The 19940-nt window shown below is 42.9% G+C and overlaps 1 protein-coding gene across 18 annotated transcripts in view; it reads right to left on the reverse strand.

The window, feature by feature from the left end:
• R3HDM2 (R3H domain containing 2) overlaps positions 1-19940 on the reverse strand; it is a 178829-nt gene that overhangs the window by 25188 nt on the left and 133701 nt on the right. For 7 of the 18 annotated variants that reach the window (XM_054445742.2, XM_054445746.2, XM_054445741.2 and 4 more), the window contains 9 exons: positions 19122-19200; positions 18359-18418; positions 17441-17581; positions 16431-16539; positions 13606-13701; positions 10040-10071; positions 9888-9941; positions 4760-4992; positions 1257-1432 (listed from right to left, as the gene is read on the reverse strand). In XM_054445742.2, coding sequence (XP_054301717.1) covers positions 1257-1432; positions 4760-4992; positions 9888-9941; positions 10040-10071; positions 13606-13701; positions 16431-16539; positions 17441-17581; positions 18359-18418; positions 19122-19200 — 980 coding nt within the window. The remainder of the gene's footprint in view (positions 1-1256; positions 1433-4759; positions 4993-9887; positions 9942-10039; positions 10072-13605; positions 13702-16430; positions 16540-17440; positions 17582-18358; positions 18419-19121; positions 19201-19940) is intronic. The other 11 variants (XM_063647050.1, XM_054445752.2, XM_054445749.2 and 8 more) reach the window with 3 other exon arrangements.

Below are 19940 nucleotides of genomic sequence, written 5' to 3' on the forward strand. Positions count from 1 at the left end.
GCTCTCCTCATAAAGAGCTCTATTCATGTGAGAAGAAAGTAAGTGAAGATCTCAGCACAGCTCTGCTCGGAGTATTAAGGTGACTTTTTTTTTTTTTTTTTTTTGAGACAGGGTCTTACTCTGTCGCCCAGGCTAGAGAGCAGTGGCGCGATCTCGGCTCACCGCAACCTCCGCCTCATGGGTTCAAGCGATTCTCCTGCCTCAGCCTCCCTAGTAGCTGGGATTACAGGTGCCCGCCACCATACCTGGCTAATTTTTGTATTTTTAGTAGGGACCGGGTTTCACCATGTTGGGCAGGCTGGTCTTGAACTCCTGACCTCAGGCGATTCACCCGCCTCAGCCTCCCAAAGTGCTGGGATTACAGGCTTAAGCAACCACGCCTGGCCTTAAGGTGACTTTTAAACATAGTCACCTTAATGACACTGGCCAGGCATGGTGGCTCATGCCTGTAATCTCAGCACTTTAGGAGGCCAAGGAGGGAGGATCACTTGAGCCCACAAGTTTGAGACCAGCCTAGGCAACATAAGCAAGACCCTGTCGCAAAATAATAATAATACATTTTTTAAAAATTAAAAGAAATAAATAAAACAGAATACTGAAGTTCTGGTTTAGAACAGGACCTGATTCTTAGGCTGATGACCTTCCTGATCTCCACAGATGCAAAACTTCACTTAAACTCTAGTTGGTACCAACATTCACCAGTCCAGCAACAGAAGGAGAAGGATACAGCCCTTCTGAGTCATGGAAAACAAAGACAACATTTGGAGTCTTTGTGTTTCATGACATATGTATGGCAGGGGTCTTGAGTGTTATTTCTTTTTTCCCCAAACCCCAACACATAAATATGTGTTTATGGGTCCACATAGTTGGTCAGATGATGGTGGAAGTTATAATCTTTTCAAGTTCCATATATAGATGTAATGGAAAAAAATGCCTTGTTAATTACACATGGACATACAGGGAGATGGGGTATAATAGAAATGTGGTATGAAATAAAAGATTCTACTGACAATGTTCAGGAAGCAGAGGAAGAAATATAAAGCAAAAAACCCCCAAGCTGACTCAGTAGTTATTTGGCAAAACCTTTGCCCAAGGTTCTTCTTTCCCTACAACTAACAAATGAGAAATGGGGGAGAGAGTGGCATGTCTCCAAAAACTGATCCTTCCTGCCACCCACAGCACAAGAGACATGACGGTACATCTAAAGTTTGCTTGAATCAGAGTGGAGAGGACTCTGACACTGATTGGTGACTCACCTGTGAGATCATGTGATTATTCAAGGGTGGCTGTTGCTGAGGCGTGGGTGGGAGAGCAGGAAGTTGCTGCTGCTGCTGCTGTTGCTGTTGCTGCTGGGCAGTACAAGGGAGAAGCCCCCGCACAGACTGGGATGAGGTGACCTGGTTGCACACTTCTGGGGCACCTAGTGCCATACCTAAGGCAAAGAAGAAACCCACGAAAAGTTGTAAGCACAAGTCATGAACACATTATCCCTGGAAGCTTAGTCAGAGGGCTCTACTTTTTCTTTGCCTTTCCTCTTTATTCCCTTTTGTCCCCTCCCCCACTGTCTTTTGAAGATTCACAGATGAGCACAGATGCATTTCAGCTGCCTTGCTAATGCCAGTCCTCCTCTTTGCAGGCTTTTGCTCCCTAGGGACAGGAACCACCTTGACTGTCAATATTTGGTTATGAAATTGAACAAAATGTGAGGCTGCTGAAGCACCTCCCCTGAAGTGTCTGGAATCTGTCCATCACACTTAGATAGCTGAAAATATAAATGCTTACTTCCTGGGAAGGCACAGATTTTTGGTCTCTTAAGAGATCCGTCTTTTTGCTAGAGAGAGAGAGAGATCTGTCTTCTCTTTGCTTTCTTCTCAACTTGCAACATCTCTTATAAAAGTTGCTGAGGGCCGGGCGCAGTGGCTCACGCCTGTAATCCCAGCACTTTGCGAGGCTGAGGCGGGTGGATCATCTGAGGTCAGGAGTTTGAGACCAGCCTGGCCAACCAACATAGTGAAACTCCATCTCTACTAAAAATATAAAAATCATCCGAGCTTGAGGGTGGGTGCCTGTAATCCCAGCTACCTGGGAGGCTGAGACAGGAGAATTGCTTGAACCCGGGAGGCAGAGGTTGCAGTGAGCTGAGATCACGCCATGACACTCCAGCCTGGGCGACAAGAGCGAGACTCGGTCTCAAAAAAAAAAAAAAAAAAAAAGTTGCTGAGAAAACTTCAAGCATACAAGCATACACATGGGCACATGCATACACATAACCTTTATCCAACTCATTTCCTCATTTCTAGGCTCTCCAAGGCATGAACTCATTCAACACAACATACTTTTACTGAATATCTACTATGTGCCAGGCACTGTATAATGAACCAAAGACATAAAGATGAGTGAAACACAGTCCTTGCCCTTAACAGCACAGGAACTTTTTTCTTTTTTTGAGACAGGGTCTCACTCTGTCGCCCAGGCTGGAGTGCAGTGGCACGATCTTGGCTCACTGCAACCTCCACCTCCCAGGTTCAAGCGATTCTTCTGCTTCAGCCTCCCAAGTAGCTGGGATTACAGGTACCCACCACTACGCCCAGCTAATTTTGATGTTTTTGGTAGAGACGGGGTTTTGCCTTGTTGGCCAGGCTGGTTTCGAACTCCTGGCCTCAAGTGATCTGCCTGCCTCTGCCTCCCAGAGTGCTAGAATTACAGGTGTGAGCCACCATGCCCAGCCAACAGCACAGGAACTTCTGATGGGAGATAGACATCCACACGACAATTATAATCTGATAAGGATAAGGAATACATCAGTGATATCGACAAAGTTGCATGAAAGCAAAGACGAGGAAGCAAAAACTCCTGGGAGGGTCAGGAAAGGATTTAAAGAGGGGTCAGCAGGAAAGCTGGGGTTGAAGAATGACAGACGCTTGTAACACCAAGAGGAAACAAAGCTAATGCCATATTCAAGAAATGATTGGCTGGGTGTGGTGGCTCATGCCTGTAATCCCAGCACTTTGGGAGGCTTAGGTGGGTGGATCACCTGACATCAGGAGTTTGAGACCAGCCTGGCCAACATGGTGAAACCCTATCTCTACTAAAAATACAAAAAATTAGCCGGCCATGGTGGCAGGTGCCTGTAATCACAGCTATTCGAAAGGCTGAGGCAGGAGAATCGCTTGAACCTGGGAGGCGGAGGTTGCAGTGAGCCGAGGTCGTGCCATTGCATAACAAGAGCGAGACTCCATCTCAAAAAAGAAAGAAATGGTTGGAAAGAAGGAAAGATCTGGAAATTAGACAGCAACGGCAAACTAGAGTCAGGAAGTTACGCTATATTAAGTAGTTTGGATTTTACTATTCAGGTGATGATGCAAAAATGAACATTTTTAAGAGACTACTGATGAATTTAGATCTGTTTTAGATTGGCAAACTGGCTCTAAAAAGGGCTAACCAACCAGATGCAATGGCTCACGTCTGTAATCCCAGCTACTTGGGAGTCTGAGGTGGGAGGATCATTTGCGCCCAGGAGTTCAAGGCTGCAGTAAGCTATGATGGTGCAACTGCAATCCAGCCTGGATAACAGCAAGACCCTGACTCTTGAAAAAGTAAAAAAAAAAACCCAATAAAAAGAGCTGAGAATGGAGTAGAGATATCAGTTTGGGCGCCAGTGTCATAGTTACATAAAAGAAAATAAAAGCCTGGATAAAGGCTGAGGCAGTGGGATTAGAGAGGAGGTAACAGAGAAGGGCAGCAGAGACCTAGGGGTCAGAGGCAAAATCTTCAGCACTACTGATGTCTTCTGAGGATAACTACAGAACTTCTGGGATGAGAGTCAAGCAACTCTTCAAAGGGAGGAGGACGATGAAATAGAGGTCTAAATGCCCTTCTGCTAAGACAGCAGCAAAAATAGATGGAGAAGGTTTTGTAGCAGGAGAGCTGATGGGTGGTTACAGAGCTTTCATGTGGAACATAGGAGTGTCTGCTCCTTTCCAGTGACTGAGCTCCAGAGGAGCAGCCATAGCAGCATCCCTCTAAATTCTAGCCTATTGGCTGGTATCAATTAATTACAAACAACTAAACTCTAAGGATTCCTTCTGCTCTACAAACCCTTTACAATCTCAAGAGTTATAGTATGAAAGTGGCTATCATTTTCATCTTAGTACATAACTTGAGACCTGGGCTGATATGGATGTTCCACCTTACATGAAAATCAGAGAAAATAATCTAATCACAATCAATTCTTTTTTTTTTTTTTTTTTTTAATCAGGCAGAATGTTTGAAAGAAAATGAGGAGGACTAAATCCAAGCAAGGACAATGGATCCAAAATTCAAATGTCCCTTCCCCTGGCTGTATTAGGTTTCCAGGAAACTATACTGGGACAAATGTTTTATTAAAAGTAAATATGGGCTGGGCGTGGTGACTCACGCCTGTAATCCCAGCACTCTGGGAGGCTGAGGCAGGCGGATCACCTCAGGTCAGGAGTTCAAGACCAGCCTGACCAACATGGTGAGACCTCACCTCTACTAAAAATGCAAAAATTAGTCAGGCATGGTGGCGCAAGCCTGTAATCCCAGCTGTTCAAGCGGCTGAGGCAAGAGAATCGCTTGAACCCAGGAGACGGAGGTTGCAGTGAGCTGAGACCACTGAACTCCAGCCTGGGCAACAGAGGAGACTCTGTCTCAAAAAAAAAAGTAAATATCAGTGATGTTTCACAGGAGACAAGCAAGAAGGGATGGGTATGACATGGAAGAAAAGAAGCTGTAATACCTGGCCTGGAGATCCTTCCCGCACTGCCGCCTTTACTGCTGCCGATGCTGTCACCTCGGGTAAGGATAGAGATTCCACTGAAGCTGCTGGCTTTGGTGACAGGGGGTCGCATGCTCCGGACAGAGCCATCAGAATCTGTGCTGCTCCAAGGGCGTGGCTCCAGGGATTTGAGTTCGCTGTCTGTGCTGCTCTGGCGGCTGCTTGAGGTGCGGCTCAGCCCTTCACGGTTCCCCCTGCAGAGACCATAGTGGTCAGAGCACCTCCCACCCACCAATTTAGCAGAAGGGCTAGGAGATAATTCATTTCTATTCTCTCAATAACAAAGAATGGGTAAGAATTGAAGGGAGGATGGACACTGACTTATTGTTAGTTGGCTGGCCAACTAAGAGTTGATGGGAGCAGACAGAACAAGATCCAGTACAGTAACAAAGAACACAGAGGCAAATCTGGAAGACAGTGCACTGGCAACTAATTTAATACATCAGACCAGAGGTGGATGGGAAACCATATACATGATGCTGAGATTGGCTGTGGTCTCTTCCCCACCCTCTGAGGGTAATCCCACACATGCAAGAAATAATGGGGAACAGAGGGGTACCAGTTCCTTCTGAAAGTTCTTAAAATAAAAGGACTCCTAGAAGTTGCTATTGCTAAAAGGCAGGAGCCAATGACATGGATAAAACCCACAATGGGTTTTCCACATAACGCATGTCTAAGCCAGCAGAGGTGCTGCTTATGGTCACCCTTCCAGGAGTTGCAAGAAGAGTATAGTGAACTAAAGGGGCACTATGGAAAACTCAGTTTGATAGTCTAGGATTGATCCAACCTGTTTTGTGGAAATTCCATGTTACTGTCTGCGAACAATTGGTTTCAGGATCTCTAAGGGCTAAAGTCTTCAGCAAATATGCTCTTGGGACTCAGGATGGCAAGGAACAGGGGGGCTAACTGTGCCTAGTTGCCTTCATATTCATAATCCTATCTCCCTAAGCAAAACTATCAAGGAAAGGGGTTCTCCCTCTCTTATTTGGCTCTGGAAACAGCAGGGTTATCTTGATGTTATAATCACTGTCTATGATTATTAACAGCTGTATGCCTCAAGATAGCCAGGTTGGCCTGAAAACCCTGTCTTGTTGAGCTCTCACTGCTTCTTAATCATTAAGCAACCAAGAACCAGCAATTTTTCTTTCATACCCCACATCCCCAACAACTTATGACCTAAGGAAATCAAATGACAACAATTACAAAGATTTTGGTAGGTATACTGAGGAATAATTAAGCAAAAAATCATTGTAGTTTGGGCTCCTTTCTTTTTACCACCATCCCATCAAAAGCAAATAGGAAACCCCATTCCAATCCCACTGGCTCCAAAGGCACTAGGCTCAGAGTTATTTTAATAGAGAAAGGCATTTTTCTTAAGGGCGTTAATATTAAAGAAAACACCTTTCTTTATTAGAATACCTACTCCAAAGGCACTGTAGGAAAAATGGGCAAAATACATGCTAGGGTCCTTCTTTTAGGTTTTAGTCAAGCCAATCACGATGAGCTAAGAATACATTGGCACAACTGGTTAGGAACATGCTAATTCTTCTCTGCAACCCCAAGACTGAGAGAGAGAGAGAGAGAGAGAGAGAGAGAGAGAGAGAGAGAGAGAGAGAGAGAGTGTGTGTGTGTGTGTGTGTGTGTGTGTGTGTGTGTGTGTGTGTGTGTGTGTGTGTGTGTGTGTGTGTGTGTAAGCACTTAAATGCTTCTATGTAGTTAGTGAATTAAAAAATATTCCTGTTTCTCCAAAGCTTTACCCCTTTCCTTTGGAATGCCAAAAGTAGAATGGGAAATAAGAAAGAAGTATAAGTTAGGTACTCTCCAGGAACAGAACCAGACCTGAAGTGAGAGGCAACAGCTACATCTCAATGGACAAAGGCAAGTACGCTAAGAGGACTCAATAAAAATGAGTGTGTTTGTGGGGTAAGGGGATACAGCAGTGGCAATAGATGAGGCTGCTCATTAGACATTAGAGCTTGAATTTTGCAAGACAAGTCCTAAAGGCCTTTTCCACTGAAAAGGAAATCCTGCCATTTATTTTCTCTTGCTGCTAGAGGTAGACAGTGAACAAGGCAACTTTAAACCAAATACCATGAAAAGCTAGGGCCAAAATGGCAGCACTTCTATACTAATCCGGTTTTCCCAAGACAGTGATGACCAAACACTCAAAATGTAGACTGCCTGATGATCTGACTAACCTGGGTTAGTACACTACTCCCCTGAGACTTGGAGAATCTAAGTTGAGTCTTGGCAGGAAAAAGATCAATTTTCCCTCTCTACAAATAAAAATAATTAGGGAACGCTACTCAGATTCAATTTTGAGCACTGGATTGGGTTGTGTGTATGTTGGAGAGATGGAGGTAAAGGACAAAGAGCAGTCACACCTCATATTCATGTAAAATCAGAGCTGATTAGTTTTTACAAGCAGATTTAGTGCTGGTGAAAAGTCCAGCTTGTTGGGTCTGGGGAATGGGTAGAGATGCCTGTGGAAGAGGTGGCAATAAAATCAGTAAGGCCTCACTGTGGCTTATTTGTCAATGGAGCAGACTCTTCCAAAGAACTGGGGAGCTGCCACAGTTACTGTAAATGTGGATGATGGAGTTTGGTTTACAGGTATTTGTTTCACAAACATAAACTGGGCCAGAAAGGTGTAAAGCAATTAGAGAAGATCAGCTTCTAATCATTAGCATTTTGGACAAGTATCCAAGTAGACGAAGAAGTTATTCCCTTAAGTGCCCACGATGCTGCATTTTAGATGACCTAGATCTTCAATCAAAGCTCAGTTGGAAAACCAGTAGCTTAAAAGGTCTGGAGAGGGCCAGGTGCGGTGGCTCACGCCTGTAATATGAGGACTTTGGGAGGCTGAGGTGGGTGGATCACCTGAGGTCAGGAGTTTGAGACCAGCCTCAACATGGAGAAACCCCATCTCTACTAAAAATACAAAATTAGCCGGGTGTGGTGGTGCATGCCTGTAATCCCAGCTACTCGGGAGGCCGAGGCAGGAGAATTGCTTGAACCTTGGAGGCAGAGGTTGTGGTGAGCCGAGATCGTGCCATTGCACTCTAGCCTGGGCAACAAGAGCGAAACTCCGTCTCGGGGGGGAAAAAAAAAAAAAAAGGGTCTGGAGAGGAAAGGGCTGCACCTGCTCAGTAGATCCTTCAAGCTATTATCTGCACAGTTTGATGTAGTCTGATGCTCCACAGCCCTAATAAGAGCATCATTCTAACCAGTGAATCTGGATTAGGGCTCCAAATGTAACACTACTAAGAGAGGAAGGGGTGACATCTGTAGAGAGCTGGTGTGGTATAGTGAAGAGGACACTAAACTAAGAATCAGCTCCATTTTTGCTTCTACTAGCCATGTAAACTTGGGCTCGCCACTTAAATCTCTCTGCTTCTGTTCTCTTACATGTAATCCAGCTGACCAAATTAGGATGTTGAGAGAACTGAATCAGATAAAGTATACTCTGGTGACTGTAAAGCACTGTGCATTAATTCACACATAGGAGTTGGTTTAAAACTTCTATTTCTTACAGTTATCCTGGGATGATCTATGACCCCGAAGTGTAGTAGATTGTGGAACAGGAATCCTGATTTTTTGTTTTTTGTTTTTAATGCAGGGGACTCTATCTATTTCTACTACCACCACCAATGCAAGACCCTCTCTGCCTGGGGTTTTCAGATGAACCGCAGGGCAGGACAGCCTAAGAAAAAAAGACTTGAGAGAGATGGAAAATCCTCTACCGCAAGAATGGGAAATCTCACTACCCCAATTTCCACAAGGTTTGGCTAGCTTTAGAAAGGACAACAGGGAAAGGACAACTAGAGTACTAGGAGTGAGATCTCAAATGCAGGTTAGTCAGACAGTCCTTGTCAAGTGCAGTAGTCAACAAGACAGAAACCCTTTGGAAAGGGGGTTGGGTTAGACCTGAATTCTAGTGTTAAATACTCAGGTTCTCAGTATTTTCTAGTTTTTCTATTGGTAAATTGGGAAGAATATATTTAAAATGAGTTGGTAACAGAATAGACCCTATTCTCTTACCACTGCCTTGTATTATCCTCTGGGGTAGGATTGAGAGACTGAAATGAAAGGAAGGGTCTTATACCTGCTTTGTGGGGAAATGGAGAACACTGGGAACTGGGGAAGTTAATACAACAGGTTGCACCAGCATTCAGAGTAAGTAATGAACAATCATATGAAGGACACACTTTAAGTCCATTCTAAGGCAGACAGGTCCCTTAGGTCTTTTCTTTTTTTTTTTTTTTTTTGAGACAGAGTCTTGCTCTGTTGCTCAGGCTGGATGGAATGCAGTGGCGTGATCTCGGCTCACTGCAACCTCCGCTTCCTGGGTTCAAGCAATTCTCTGCCTCAGCCTCCCAAGAGGCACCCACCACCACGCCTGGCTAATTTTTGTATTTTTAGTAGAGACAAGGTTTCACCATCTTGGCCAGGCTGGTCTTGAACTCCTGACCTCGTGATCCACCCACCTCGGCCTCCCAATGTGCTGGGATTACAGGCGTGAACCACCGCACCTGGCCAGGTCCTTTCTGAGGTCATCTTACACATTACATTGCCTCAAGAGAAAACTATATACATAGAGGTGTCCGTATATGTCTCTCTCTCTCTATATATATATCTATATGTATTATTTTTTCTTAAAGATATCTTTAAGAAAAAATATTCCTATGCTGGGTCAGGAATAATGTCTACACATCTTTTCCACAGATTCAGAAAAGGTTAGCCAGAAGACACCCATTCTTTTACCTTACCATAAATATGTTTGAATCTTTCAAAAATGCCCAATTCCAGCAAATTTCTGGGAGGAAGCTGTACCTATCCCAGACACACCTATTTGGTGCCCTTCACCACCTATTTAGGACTCGAAATGAAATCAGCAACAATAAAAATAAAGTCATTGAACAGGAGCCATTTTTTTAAATGGGGAAAAATATCCAATGTTGCAAAAACCACAAATTTAATTATTCCACAAGCAGCCATGCATGGAGCAAACCCACTCTGCTGAAAAGATTACAGCAAAACAAAGTAAAATTAAAAATAAAAAGGAGAGATATAGATCACACAGAGGTACCTAAAAATCTGCCTTCTCTTGTGAGAGCTAGAAGAAAAGGCTTCTTTGGAGAGTCTGTTGGTTAACATCAAAGAAAAGCATCATTACAGGATTATATTAACCTCACTGGCAAAGCTCAATGAGAAGCAGGGAACATGCTAAGTGGTACTAACCTGATGTCATTTAGATATCCGTTCTGGCCAGTCTAGGTGAGGGGGAGAAAACGGAAAATAACTTATAAGAAAACAGCATGGCATGACTGAAAAGGATGTCCATGATGCTATGAATACCCAAGGTCCTCAAACCAAAGCTCACCCCACCAACAGGGAGAGAGGGGCCAGGGACAGGATGACCCACACCCGCATACCCAATCTGACTTCTCACCTTTAATGGGAAAGAACATCTGGTGGTTTTAGCCTTTGGATAGGTGTTTTAAAAAAAGAGGCTGACAAAGGCAGGAGTGTGAAAAGGAGGAAGAGGAAAGTATTAACCTAATTATTATTTCCTTTTTAGCTCTGAATTTATTGGTAACCTGGGAATAATAACTGATGTCCTTTATCCTAAAGAGTGTGTTCAAAGGAAGGGAAAAGGGAGACAAGACAAAGAAACTTTGTTTTTGGAAATAATCCTCAATGGCTTTTCCATTTCTGTCTCCTACACTGGCCAAAATGAAAGACATTCTGACCTGAGACCCAAGGAGGGTGGGATATTGGGGAAGCAGTTACTTTTCAGGGCCTAGAAAAAATGAGAAAATTAAAAGCCTGAAACATTCCCTTTGGGGATCATTTCCTGACAAAGCCACTGAGCTGAGTGAAGTGAGCATTGTGGTGGATTCCCAAGCTTTAGGAAAAGGTACCAAGAGTGTCCAGCTGCTGAGCAGAGTGAGCTCCATGCAGAGCAGAGCCTATGCTGGGCAGCTTTTCCAATATACAGCTCAGGCTCCAAAGAAGGCTGCAGCAGCAGCATTTCCATCCAAACACCCTTCTTGCCACTTCCTTTCTTTTTGGCCTGCCTCCTGCTCCCACACCCAACCCCACAACTCCACCCCTAATCAGCTCCCTTTAGCCAGGCTCCTCTCCACATGGAATCTTTGGAGTATGATGGGCTTTGGCCATAGTTCCTTGTCTAGACTTTCTGAGATTCCTGATGCCTCTACCACAACAAGAGTTAGAAGTGCTGAAATCAAAGTGATAAATCTACAAGGATCTAACAAAGAATATATACATTAGTAGAGGCTTGAAGACTAGAAATCAGGAGAAAAAAAAAGAGAAGAGCTAACTTTGCCTTTGTTATGGTTGTAGGTAGATACAGTCCACTGTTGTACATAATTAGCTCCAATACCCTATTATAAATTGTCTGTGCTTTCAGAACATCTGTAGCTTTGCTAATGGCTATCATAGTGGGGCAGTCATTTTCCAGGTGTAAGTGAAGCAGAGGAACACATCACAGATAGTCAGCTAGGTTACGATGTCACTGGTACTTCTTAATCTAAAGAGCCCAGAGTAGAGCAAGCTATTGGGAGGTGGTTTACATTAGGGGGTTAAGAGCATAGACTCTGGAGCCAGGCTGAATTCAAATACTTAGCTCTTTTGCTAACTAGCAGTGTGAGCTTAGGTGGTTGTTTAATCTTTATGTGCCTTAGTTCCTCATTTATAAAATGGGGAAAATAATATAAACTACTTCATAGGCCTAGTATGAGGACTGAGTTAATCTATATCAAGTACTAAGAACAATGCCTAAAAGATAGTAAGTGCTATATAGGTGCTTGCTACTTTTTTTTTTTTTTTTTTTTTTTGAGATGGAGTTTTGCTCTTGTTGCCCAGGCTGGAGTGCAACGGCACGATCTTGGCTCACCGCAACCTCTGCCTCCTGGGTTCAAGTGATTTCCTGCCTCAGCCCCCTGAGTAGCTGGGATTACAGGCATGTGCCACCATGCCTGGCTAATTTTGTATTTTTAGTAGAGATGGGGTTTCTCCATGATGGTCAGGTTGGTCTCGAACTCCCAAGCTCAGGTGATCCACCTGCCTCGGCCTCCCAGAGTGCTGGGATTACAGGCGTGACCCACCGTGCTCGACCAGTGCTTGCTGCTATTATCCACCAACCCATTCTGTACACAACTTAGGGGGTTATCACTGGCCACAGCCATGTACAAATGACATCTCTACTCTCATTCCACCCAATTGGTTTGTAGGTAAAGGTAGAGAACCCTCTTTGGGCTATGGTTGAATAATTTGGAAGATGGACTTTTCTGACTCAGAATGGAAGTCTACATAATAGGAGGTAAGAAGATTCCTTCTTGGACTTTGGGCCAGAAGGTTTGTTGTATATCAGTTCCCAGTGAGGATCTCTGAGACAATGGAGCAAGTACATAGAGTTGTTCAGTTTTTTAGTTGGAGACAGTATTTTTCTAAACTAATGATGATGATGAAAAAATATATATATATATATATATTTTTCCCCCCTTGGTGAGAAAGGGGAGAATGGGGGAATGGGAGGAGAGTAGTGTTCATCTAAGTATATTGATTAAAACTGACCATCTTTTTGCCAGGCACAGTGGGTCATGGCTATGATCCCAGCACTTCAGGAGGCTGTGGCGGAAGGATCACTTGAGCACAGGAGTTTGAGACCAGTCTGGGCAACATAGTGAGACCCCATCTCTACAAAAAATAAAAAAGTTAGCCAGGCGTGGGTAATGCATGCCTGTAATCCCAGCTACTCGGGAGGCTGAGGCAAGAGGATCGTCTGAGCCCAGGAAGTTGAGGATGCAGTGAGGTGTGACTGTGCCATTGCACTGCAGCCTGGGTGACAAAGCAAAACCCTATCTAAAAAAATAAAAAATAAAAAAAATAAAAAAACAAAGAAAACCCTGACTATCTTTTGACAATGAAGGGAGGCTGGCTTTCCCTCTTTTGTTACTCATGTGATTGTGAGATGGTGCTCATATCTGGATACTACATTTTCTGGAGATTTGTTTCCCTCTTGTACACCCACAACCTTTCCTGAATTTCTGCTATTCTTCTCTTCAATCTGGTAGGCAAAGGCAACCAGATACAGGGGTACCAAGTATATTTGATATAGTCCACACATTTAAGAATAACGTTGCCTAAACTGATTCATGTTGGCTTTTAGCCCTAGGAGCTAGTCCTGTTGTAGGAAGCAAGGTAAGAAATACAGGAAGAAAGAGACTTCCTTTTCAGGTAGAGACTGGAGAGAATAGTGGTACTCTCTGTGCATGTAGAATGTGGAGCTCATAGAGGATGGATGCCAGACCTGTGCTCTAACAATCACCAACATATCCTAAAAATGAGGCTGGTCAAACAAGATGAATGTACAGCCTGTGTGAACACTATGTCTTCCACTTAGAAGCAAAGATGCCTAAAATGGATAGAGGGAGTGAAAGAGGGTAAGCAGAAGGAGGGTTTTAGAGGCAAGATTCAGACCCTGCCAAAACCATTTCTATTTTCAGTCTAGGCAAATTTACCAAATTCAGCCACTCCAAATTATAGTTCTCTTTGTATACCATATGGCAGAATGTATTGAAAACAATATAAGTGAAAATCTGTAGCTTCCCAATAAGCCACATTTAGTTTTAGAGATCAAATCTGGGGTTGGCTGATGTTGGTTAAAATAAAACAAACAAACAAACCCAAAAACATTTGTGGAGGGTTCATTCCATTCACAGTTCCAATGATTAAGAGCTAAAAGCTATGGGCTGACAACTCTCGGATGCTACACTTACCTCTCGGGCAAATATTCTCTCTCGGACCCTTTGATATTCCTCCTCTCTCTCTTCTATTGACTTGCTCCTCCTTCCATCCTGCAATGGAACTCTGATCTAGATCGATGAGCAGAATTAAGCTAGTTAAGTTCTCCTCGTACTGCAAGCTCACTGCACACCAGCAAGGAAGAGAAACCGGGAAAGTTTATAGTTGCCATCAAAAAAATGGAAAAAAAAAAAGAATAAAATTTCCAGTCCTGGAGAGGTTTCACTGGGTACATCTGACCATGCAGTTTGGGAGATCAGGTTTTCTGGATGGCTGGGGACTCTCCAAATCCCCACCCCTCCCACCCCCGCAGTATCAAGAATAACAACTATTTATAAGGACTGGGTTGCTTCCCTCTAGTAATCAGGTAGCCTCCAGTCAGTAAGGATCGAGAAAATAGCCCTGGGAAAAGGAACAACACTGCTTTAGAGGGAAAGCAAAGGACAGAGGGAAGCTGGAACGGGAGAAGAAACAGGTGTTTAGCAGAGCTGAACGTAGAGGAGGAGGTTTATAGAACTAGCACCTGGCATTATTCCTTATTTAGTCACTAAATGCCATGGCCTGAAGACCCAAATCACACACAGCTCAGCAAAGAGGGCCTTGGAAATGAAATCCCAAGGGCGAAGCTAAACTCAAAGCCTAAGCATTTTTTTCCTGAACTTAACTATATTAACTGGAGGTGGGGAAGGGGAGAGACAAATTACAGAAATAAAGAAGAAAGAGAACAGAGCAATACAAAGAGAAAGAAAAGGAGAACAGATAGAAAGAGGGGCAGAGAAAGGAAGAGAAGTAAGGTACAGTGGAGGAAGGGGAGAGACAGAGAGATAGACAGGGAAAAGAAGAAAATAGAGGATAGAGAAGAACCTTACATTCTCTAGAAAATGTAGTGAGGTAACCAGAAGGGATGGCTGGGTAGATCACCACCTCTGAGTAGCCTACCATCTAAATCCTCATCATGATCTTTCCTCTCCTGGCCTGCAATTGGTGAACACTGTCCAGGGTAGGGTGTAATAGAGTGTCCTTATCCATCCTGCTCTTGAAGGCAAGGAGTTCTAAGGGAGAAAACTCATCAAATGAATATCACCAGATTATAAAAGATTCTGACTTCCAATCCAGAGGCTTTGAAAGCTTCACATGAAGCAACTAAGGAGATTGCTGCTCTAGGCTGGTCTTCCTGATCTTTACCAATCTCCAAAGGTAACCATAACTTCAAGAATATCAACCTTGCCTAGATTTAGTTCTCACTAGCTTCAAGAACCTAAATCCTACCAAATGTCCTTTTATAAATTCCATTCCAAGAAGACACAGGACCTCAAGGAGCTATATTGTCCTCAGCCCCTAAGTAAATCAATGGCAAAGTAGGAAGAACATAATGGGCTTTGAGGTCAGGCAGAATCTCAGCTCTGCCACCTCCCAGTAATATAACTTTAGACAAGTAACTTAACATCTCTTAGCCTCAGTTTTCTTATATGTAAAGTGGGGATAATAACCCCCATCCGCTTTGGGTTGTGAAGAGGATTAAAAGAGATAATGCATACAAATGTGTTTAGAACACAGCCTAGTTCAGGGAAAACACTTCATAAGATAGCAATTATTATGTTTATTATTAACGTCACAGACAGAAAGTACACAGAAACAACCCTATTGGATCAAGCCTGAAGCTGAGAGATGAAAAGTTCACAATAGGGACAGACTCCACTTTGCCCCAATGTGCCTCTAGGCCTGAATAATTCCTGATCCACAGAAAAACGGTTTGGGAAAATGGAGAAGGGCATCAGGATGGAAAGGCTCGTTCTCATTTTTAAAATTTTGTCTTTTTGTATGTTTCTTTGTTTTCAATCATTCCCAGCGTGTTTGTCCACAATAGATAATGGCACTTTTCTCAAAAGGACTCCCTCAAATACTCAAGCAGCAAGCAGGAAAGGTCCTGGTCTCAAGACCATACAATATCCCAAGAAAACTAATTTTGACACTAGAGGTAAGATATTATTATAGTTATTAATTAGCAAGATTCATGTAGGCTCTACTCAACCATGCTCTTCAAATCAAATCCCTTTTGGAGGCCAAGCAGAGGCAGGCTGGATCTAAATCTTCTTCTTAGCTAACCCCCAAATAATCACCTACTATCTAAAGGGTAGGCTTCAGGTCAAAGCAATAGCCAGGCCCATTTAAAGGGATGGGATAGGCTGTTCCCTTCTTATTCCCATAGCAGTGGATCACAAAGGGGATCTATCTGAGTTCCCAGCATCAAATGTCAAATTAACTCACTCACCTTGGTGGAAGGAGTTGGAAAAAGATTAAGGAGTTTGCAGAAAGGGATCAGAAACACCTTTATAATTGGGTAAATTAGATCACAACTTTGCCAGTTCAAGGCTAGCCCTAAGCTAGGATAAGAGTTGAAGTGGGACAAAGTAGCTTTTTGTGGTTCCCAAAGAAATCCCTAACTATTAAAGAAAAAAAAGAATGAAACCAACAGTTGGATCAAGGCTGGGGCAGGGATCAACCTTGCTTTATTCCAAATGATGTGGTGTTAGAAGTCAGTGGCAGACCCAAGGAGTTCCAGGCCAAATGAGATCACCTAGCAAACCTCAGCACCATGTCTCTCTAGGGCTAAGAGGGTGGCATCAAGTTCAACAAATAAACAGTTCTCAACATTAAGCCAAGCCAACTCAGTATAGCTCAATACATTTCTCCATACTAAGATATTTTGAGTTTTCTCTATCCCATAAAAATTCTTCTCCCTTCCCAGTTTCTCTTACTGCAACCTCTCTATATAGGCCCACCCCTTTCCATTCTTCACCTGGTTATCATCTCGGTCCATACTGGCATCATCTCTCTTGAGAATGAACCTCTGTTGAAATTCTGTATTCTTCTCATCCTTTATATGTTCTGAGAACCTCTGTTCAGGGCTGAGATTTGGAGAGAAATGTGAAAGGAAAGGAGGACAAAGACCCATTTGTTAGGAAGCAGACCTATTAGGTACAGCTCTCCTAAATTACATAACTCACACTCAGGGAATTTCTGGAGTAAGGAATCCAAAAAGTCACATGCAGGTTTTAATGAAATCTTCAGGGTCTGTTCTTTATACATCTATAACTTCTCTTCCTCCATAGTTACATCTGTCCTATCAGTGAAGTGAAGAGAGGCTAGGGCCAGACTTCATGAAACATCAGTCTCTCTAGAATCTATCTCCAAGGCTCAGAAAGAGTAGGAATTAATTATATAACCAACCCCAACCCCAATCCCCTACCCTGCAAAATACTTCAAAAAAATTTTTTTGTTTGTTTTTTGAGATGGAGTCTCACTCTATCGCCCAAGCTGGAGTGCATGGCATGATCTTGGCTCACCCCAACCTCTGCCACCGGGGTTCAAGTGATTCTCCTGCCTCAGCCTCCCGAGTAGCTGGGATTACAGGTGCCTACCACCGCGCCTGGCTAATTTTTGTATTTTTAGTAGAGATGGGGTTTCACCATCTTGGCCAGGCGGGTCTTGAACTCCTGACCTCATGATCTACCCTCCTCGGCCTCCCGAAGTGCTGGGATTACAGGTGTGAGCCACTGCGCCCGGCCATTTTTAAACTTTTTTTTTTTAAAAAGTAATAGAGATGGGATCTTGCTGTGTTGACCAGGCTGGTCTCGAACTCCTGGCTTCAAGCAGTCTTCCCATCTTGGCCTCCCAAAGTGCTGGGATTACAGGCGTGAGCCACCACGCCTGGCCATCTGCAAGAGACATCCTGATCCTACACCTTCCTCTTCCAACCCAGCAGGTTATCCCAGGGAAGTCTTCCCAAACCATGGTTTCCTCCCTTACATTCTTGTGTTACTAGTTTTGTTGATGATGACAGCTTTCCCAGTTTGATCAACATTGTGGTCCATCCCAAAATAGGCAGCTACCCGGTGTAATAGCATCCGGTGATATGAGGTCATCTGAGGGAACTTCTTGAACTGATTACTGAAGGGAAACCCGGGGAAAAAAAAGTGAAATAAGACAAACAACTGCAATAACAACCAATTTTGATTTTTCTTACAAGTGTCTAAAGTGGAAAGTTTCTTAGGAGAAATAGACATATTATAAGGAATATAGATATTTGCTAAATGGGAACCAAACAGGTTTTTCTCAGTTTCTTTATCTACAGTATTCTGCAGATTACTATGACCTACTTTCCTCATTAAGACTACTCATTGCTGGGTGCAGTGGCTCATGCCCGTAATCCCAGCACTTTGGGAGGCCAGGGCGGGTGGATCAATTGAGTTCAGGAGTTCAAGACCAGCCTGGTCAACATGGCGAAACCCCGTCTCTACAAAAAATACAAAAATTAGCTAGGCATGTGCCTGTCATCCCAGCTACTCAATGGCTGAGGCACAAGAATCACTTGAACCCAGGAGGCAGAATTGCAGTGAGTCAAGACTGTACCACGGCGCTCCAGCCTAGGCGACAAAGAAAGACTGTCTCAAAAAAGAGACTACTTATTAAGCCCTAGGTCCCACCCATCTAGATGATGTTTGACAGAGAAAAAGGAAGACATTTAAGAATAGTAAAATCTGGGACAAGGGCAAGCTGCTGAAAAGATATAAATTATTTTTCAACTCAAATCTACATAATAACTTAAAAACTTCAGTATGTTTTCAAAAATCACACTTCAAGGGGAACATCTCCTAAAATTGTACCTAAATTTATTTCCAGTGCCCCCTCCCACCTCTAATTATGTATTTCATGCAAGTAACTTACTTGTTGTCATTAATAAATTCCAGAATCTCCTGTTCTAATTTTAGCAGCATCATTCTGTCCCTGTTTAAAAAAGATTAAAACAAAACAAAACAAAACAAAAAGCAGCCCTCCCATAGACATTGAAAGCGGGGATTGAAAACACAACTTGCTCATTACAGAAGCTGAAAAAGGTATATATCCAAACCCAGTAATGAACCATAATGCTGCTAAGCCTCACTTGCCTGTTTTATAATATTTTTAAAAAGAAAAACAACCCAAGTATACATTTTGCAGGTCCTCCAATCATATACTTTGTTATACCATATCAGAAATCTCACTGTTAGCAACATATTCATATAAACACACGTTACAAATCTAATCGTCATTCTATATTCCATCTTGTTATATACAGAATTTTAAAGGAATTATAATTTAGCTTATGTATGAGTCAATTATTTTTTCCTTCTGTGCTTTTTATTTTAGCTCCTCTTACTATCACTCCCAATGTGTGCTTTTTAATCAGTATACTCCCAAGACTTCATATTTCTTTGTTTCTGCATTCTTCTTTCACAGAAGTTTTCCCAATTCTTCTGAAAACAGAAACCTCAAAGCGAGAGTATTCTGAATCCCTCACAGAATATAAAACTATACCTGACAAATACTAGGGGGACAGGGAGATGAGCATGCTAGATTCTAAGAATGGAAAAATTCTGGGAAGCCGTTGGCCTCTTGGAATCTTGCTATCCCCTAACCCCTTTTCCTCTTATACCCATCATGTTATTACCTTGGGTTCTTTTTCAGTGTATTTACAAGAAATTCATGTAGGTCTATTCCAGTGGAGTCCGTATATTCCTGGCTGGAGTCTAGAACCACCACAACAAAAGAAATTAAAATAAATGAAACTGCTTTGCATGCTATCTAATCCTAAACAGAAGTCCACAACCTAACCAGGAGAAAAAAGAATAGGAAAGCAAAATCAAACTTCTAGGGTTTTAACATAAAATCCAGAATGACCTTGATGTGCTAGATCCCAAAATTCCCCATCAGAATGACAGAAGAAAGAATCTGGGCCATAGTATTACATCAATATTACACTGAAAAGCCATCTATCATCAATAGGTATTTACTTAATGTCCTGATCAAAATATAGCAGGTTTTATTAAGGAAAATAAATTCTAGGTAAGGGCAGTCAGGGCTGAATTTTCCAGAATCTCAGTAAATATGCCCAAATATTATTTTTTAATCCTGTTTGCCTTTTCTTATCAATTATCATTTTTACGGACTACATCTTTTTGCTACCAGTACAAGAGTTTAAAGGCAAAGATAGTCTAATAATTAGAGGCAAATCTGCATTATTAAAAAAAAAAAAAAAAACCAGGCCAGGCGCAGTGGCTCATATCTGTAATCCCAGCACTTTGGGAGGTCGAGGCGGGTAGATCACCTGAGGTTAGAAGTTCAAGACCAGCCTGGCCAACATAGTAAAACTAAATATCTCTACAAAAATACAAAAATTAGCCAGGTGTGGTGGCATGTGCCTGTAGTCCCAGCTACTCAGGAGGCTGAGGCAAGAAAATCGCTTGAACTCGGGAGGCGAAGGTTGCAG

Source organism: Pongo pygmaeus, chromosome 10 (genome assembly GCF_028885625.2).
Source record: "Pongo pygmaeus isolate AG05252 chromosome 10, NHGRI_mPonPyg2-v2.0_pri, whole genome shotgun sequence".
NCBI classification, from domain to species: domain Eukaryota; kingdom Metazoa; phylum Chordata; class Mammalia; order Primates; family Hominidae; genus Pongo; species Pongo pygmaeus.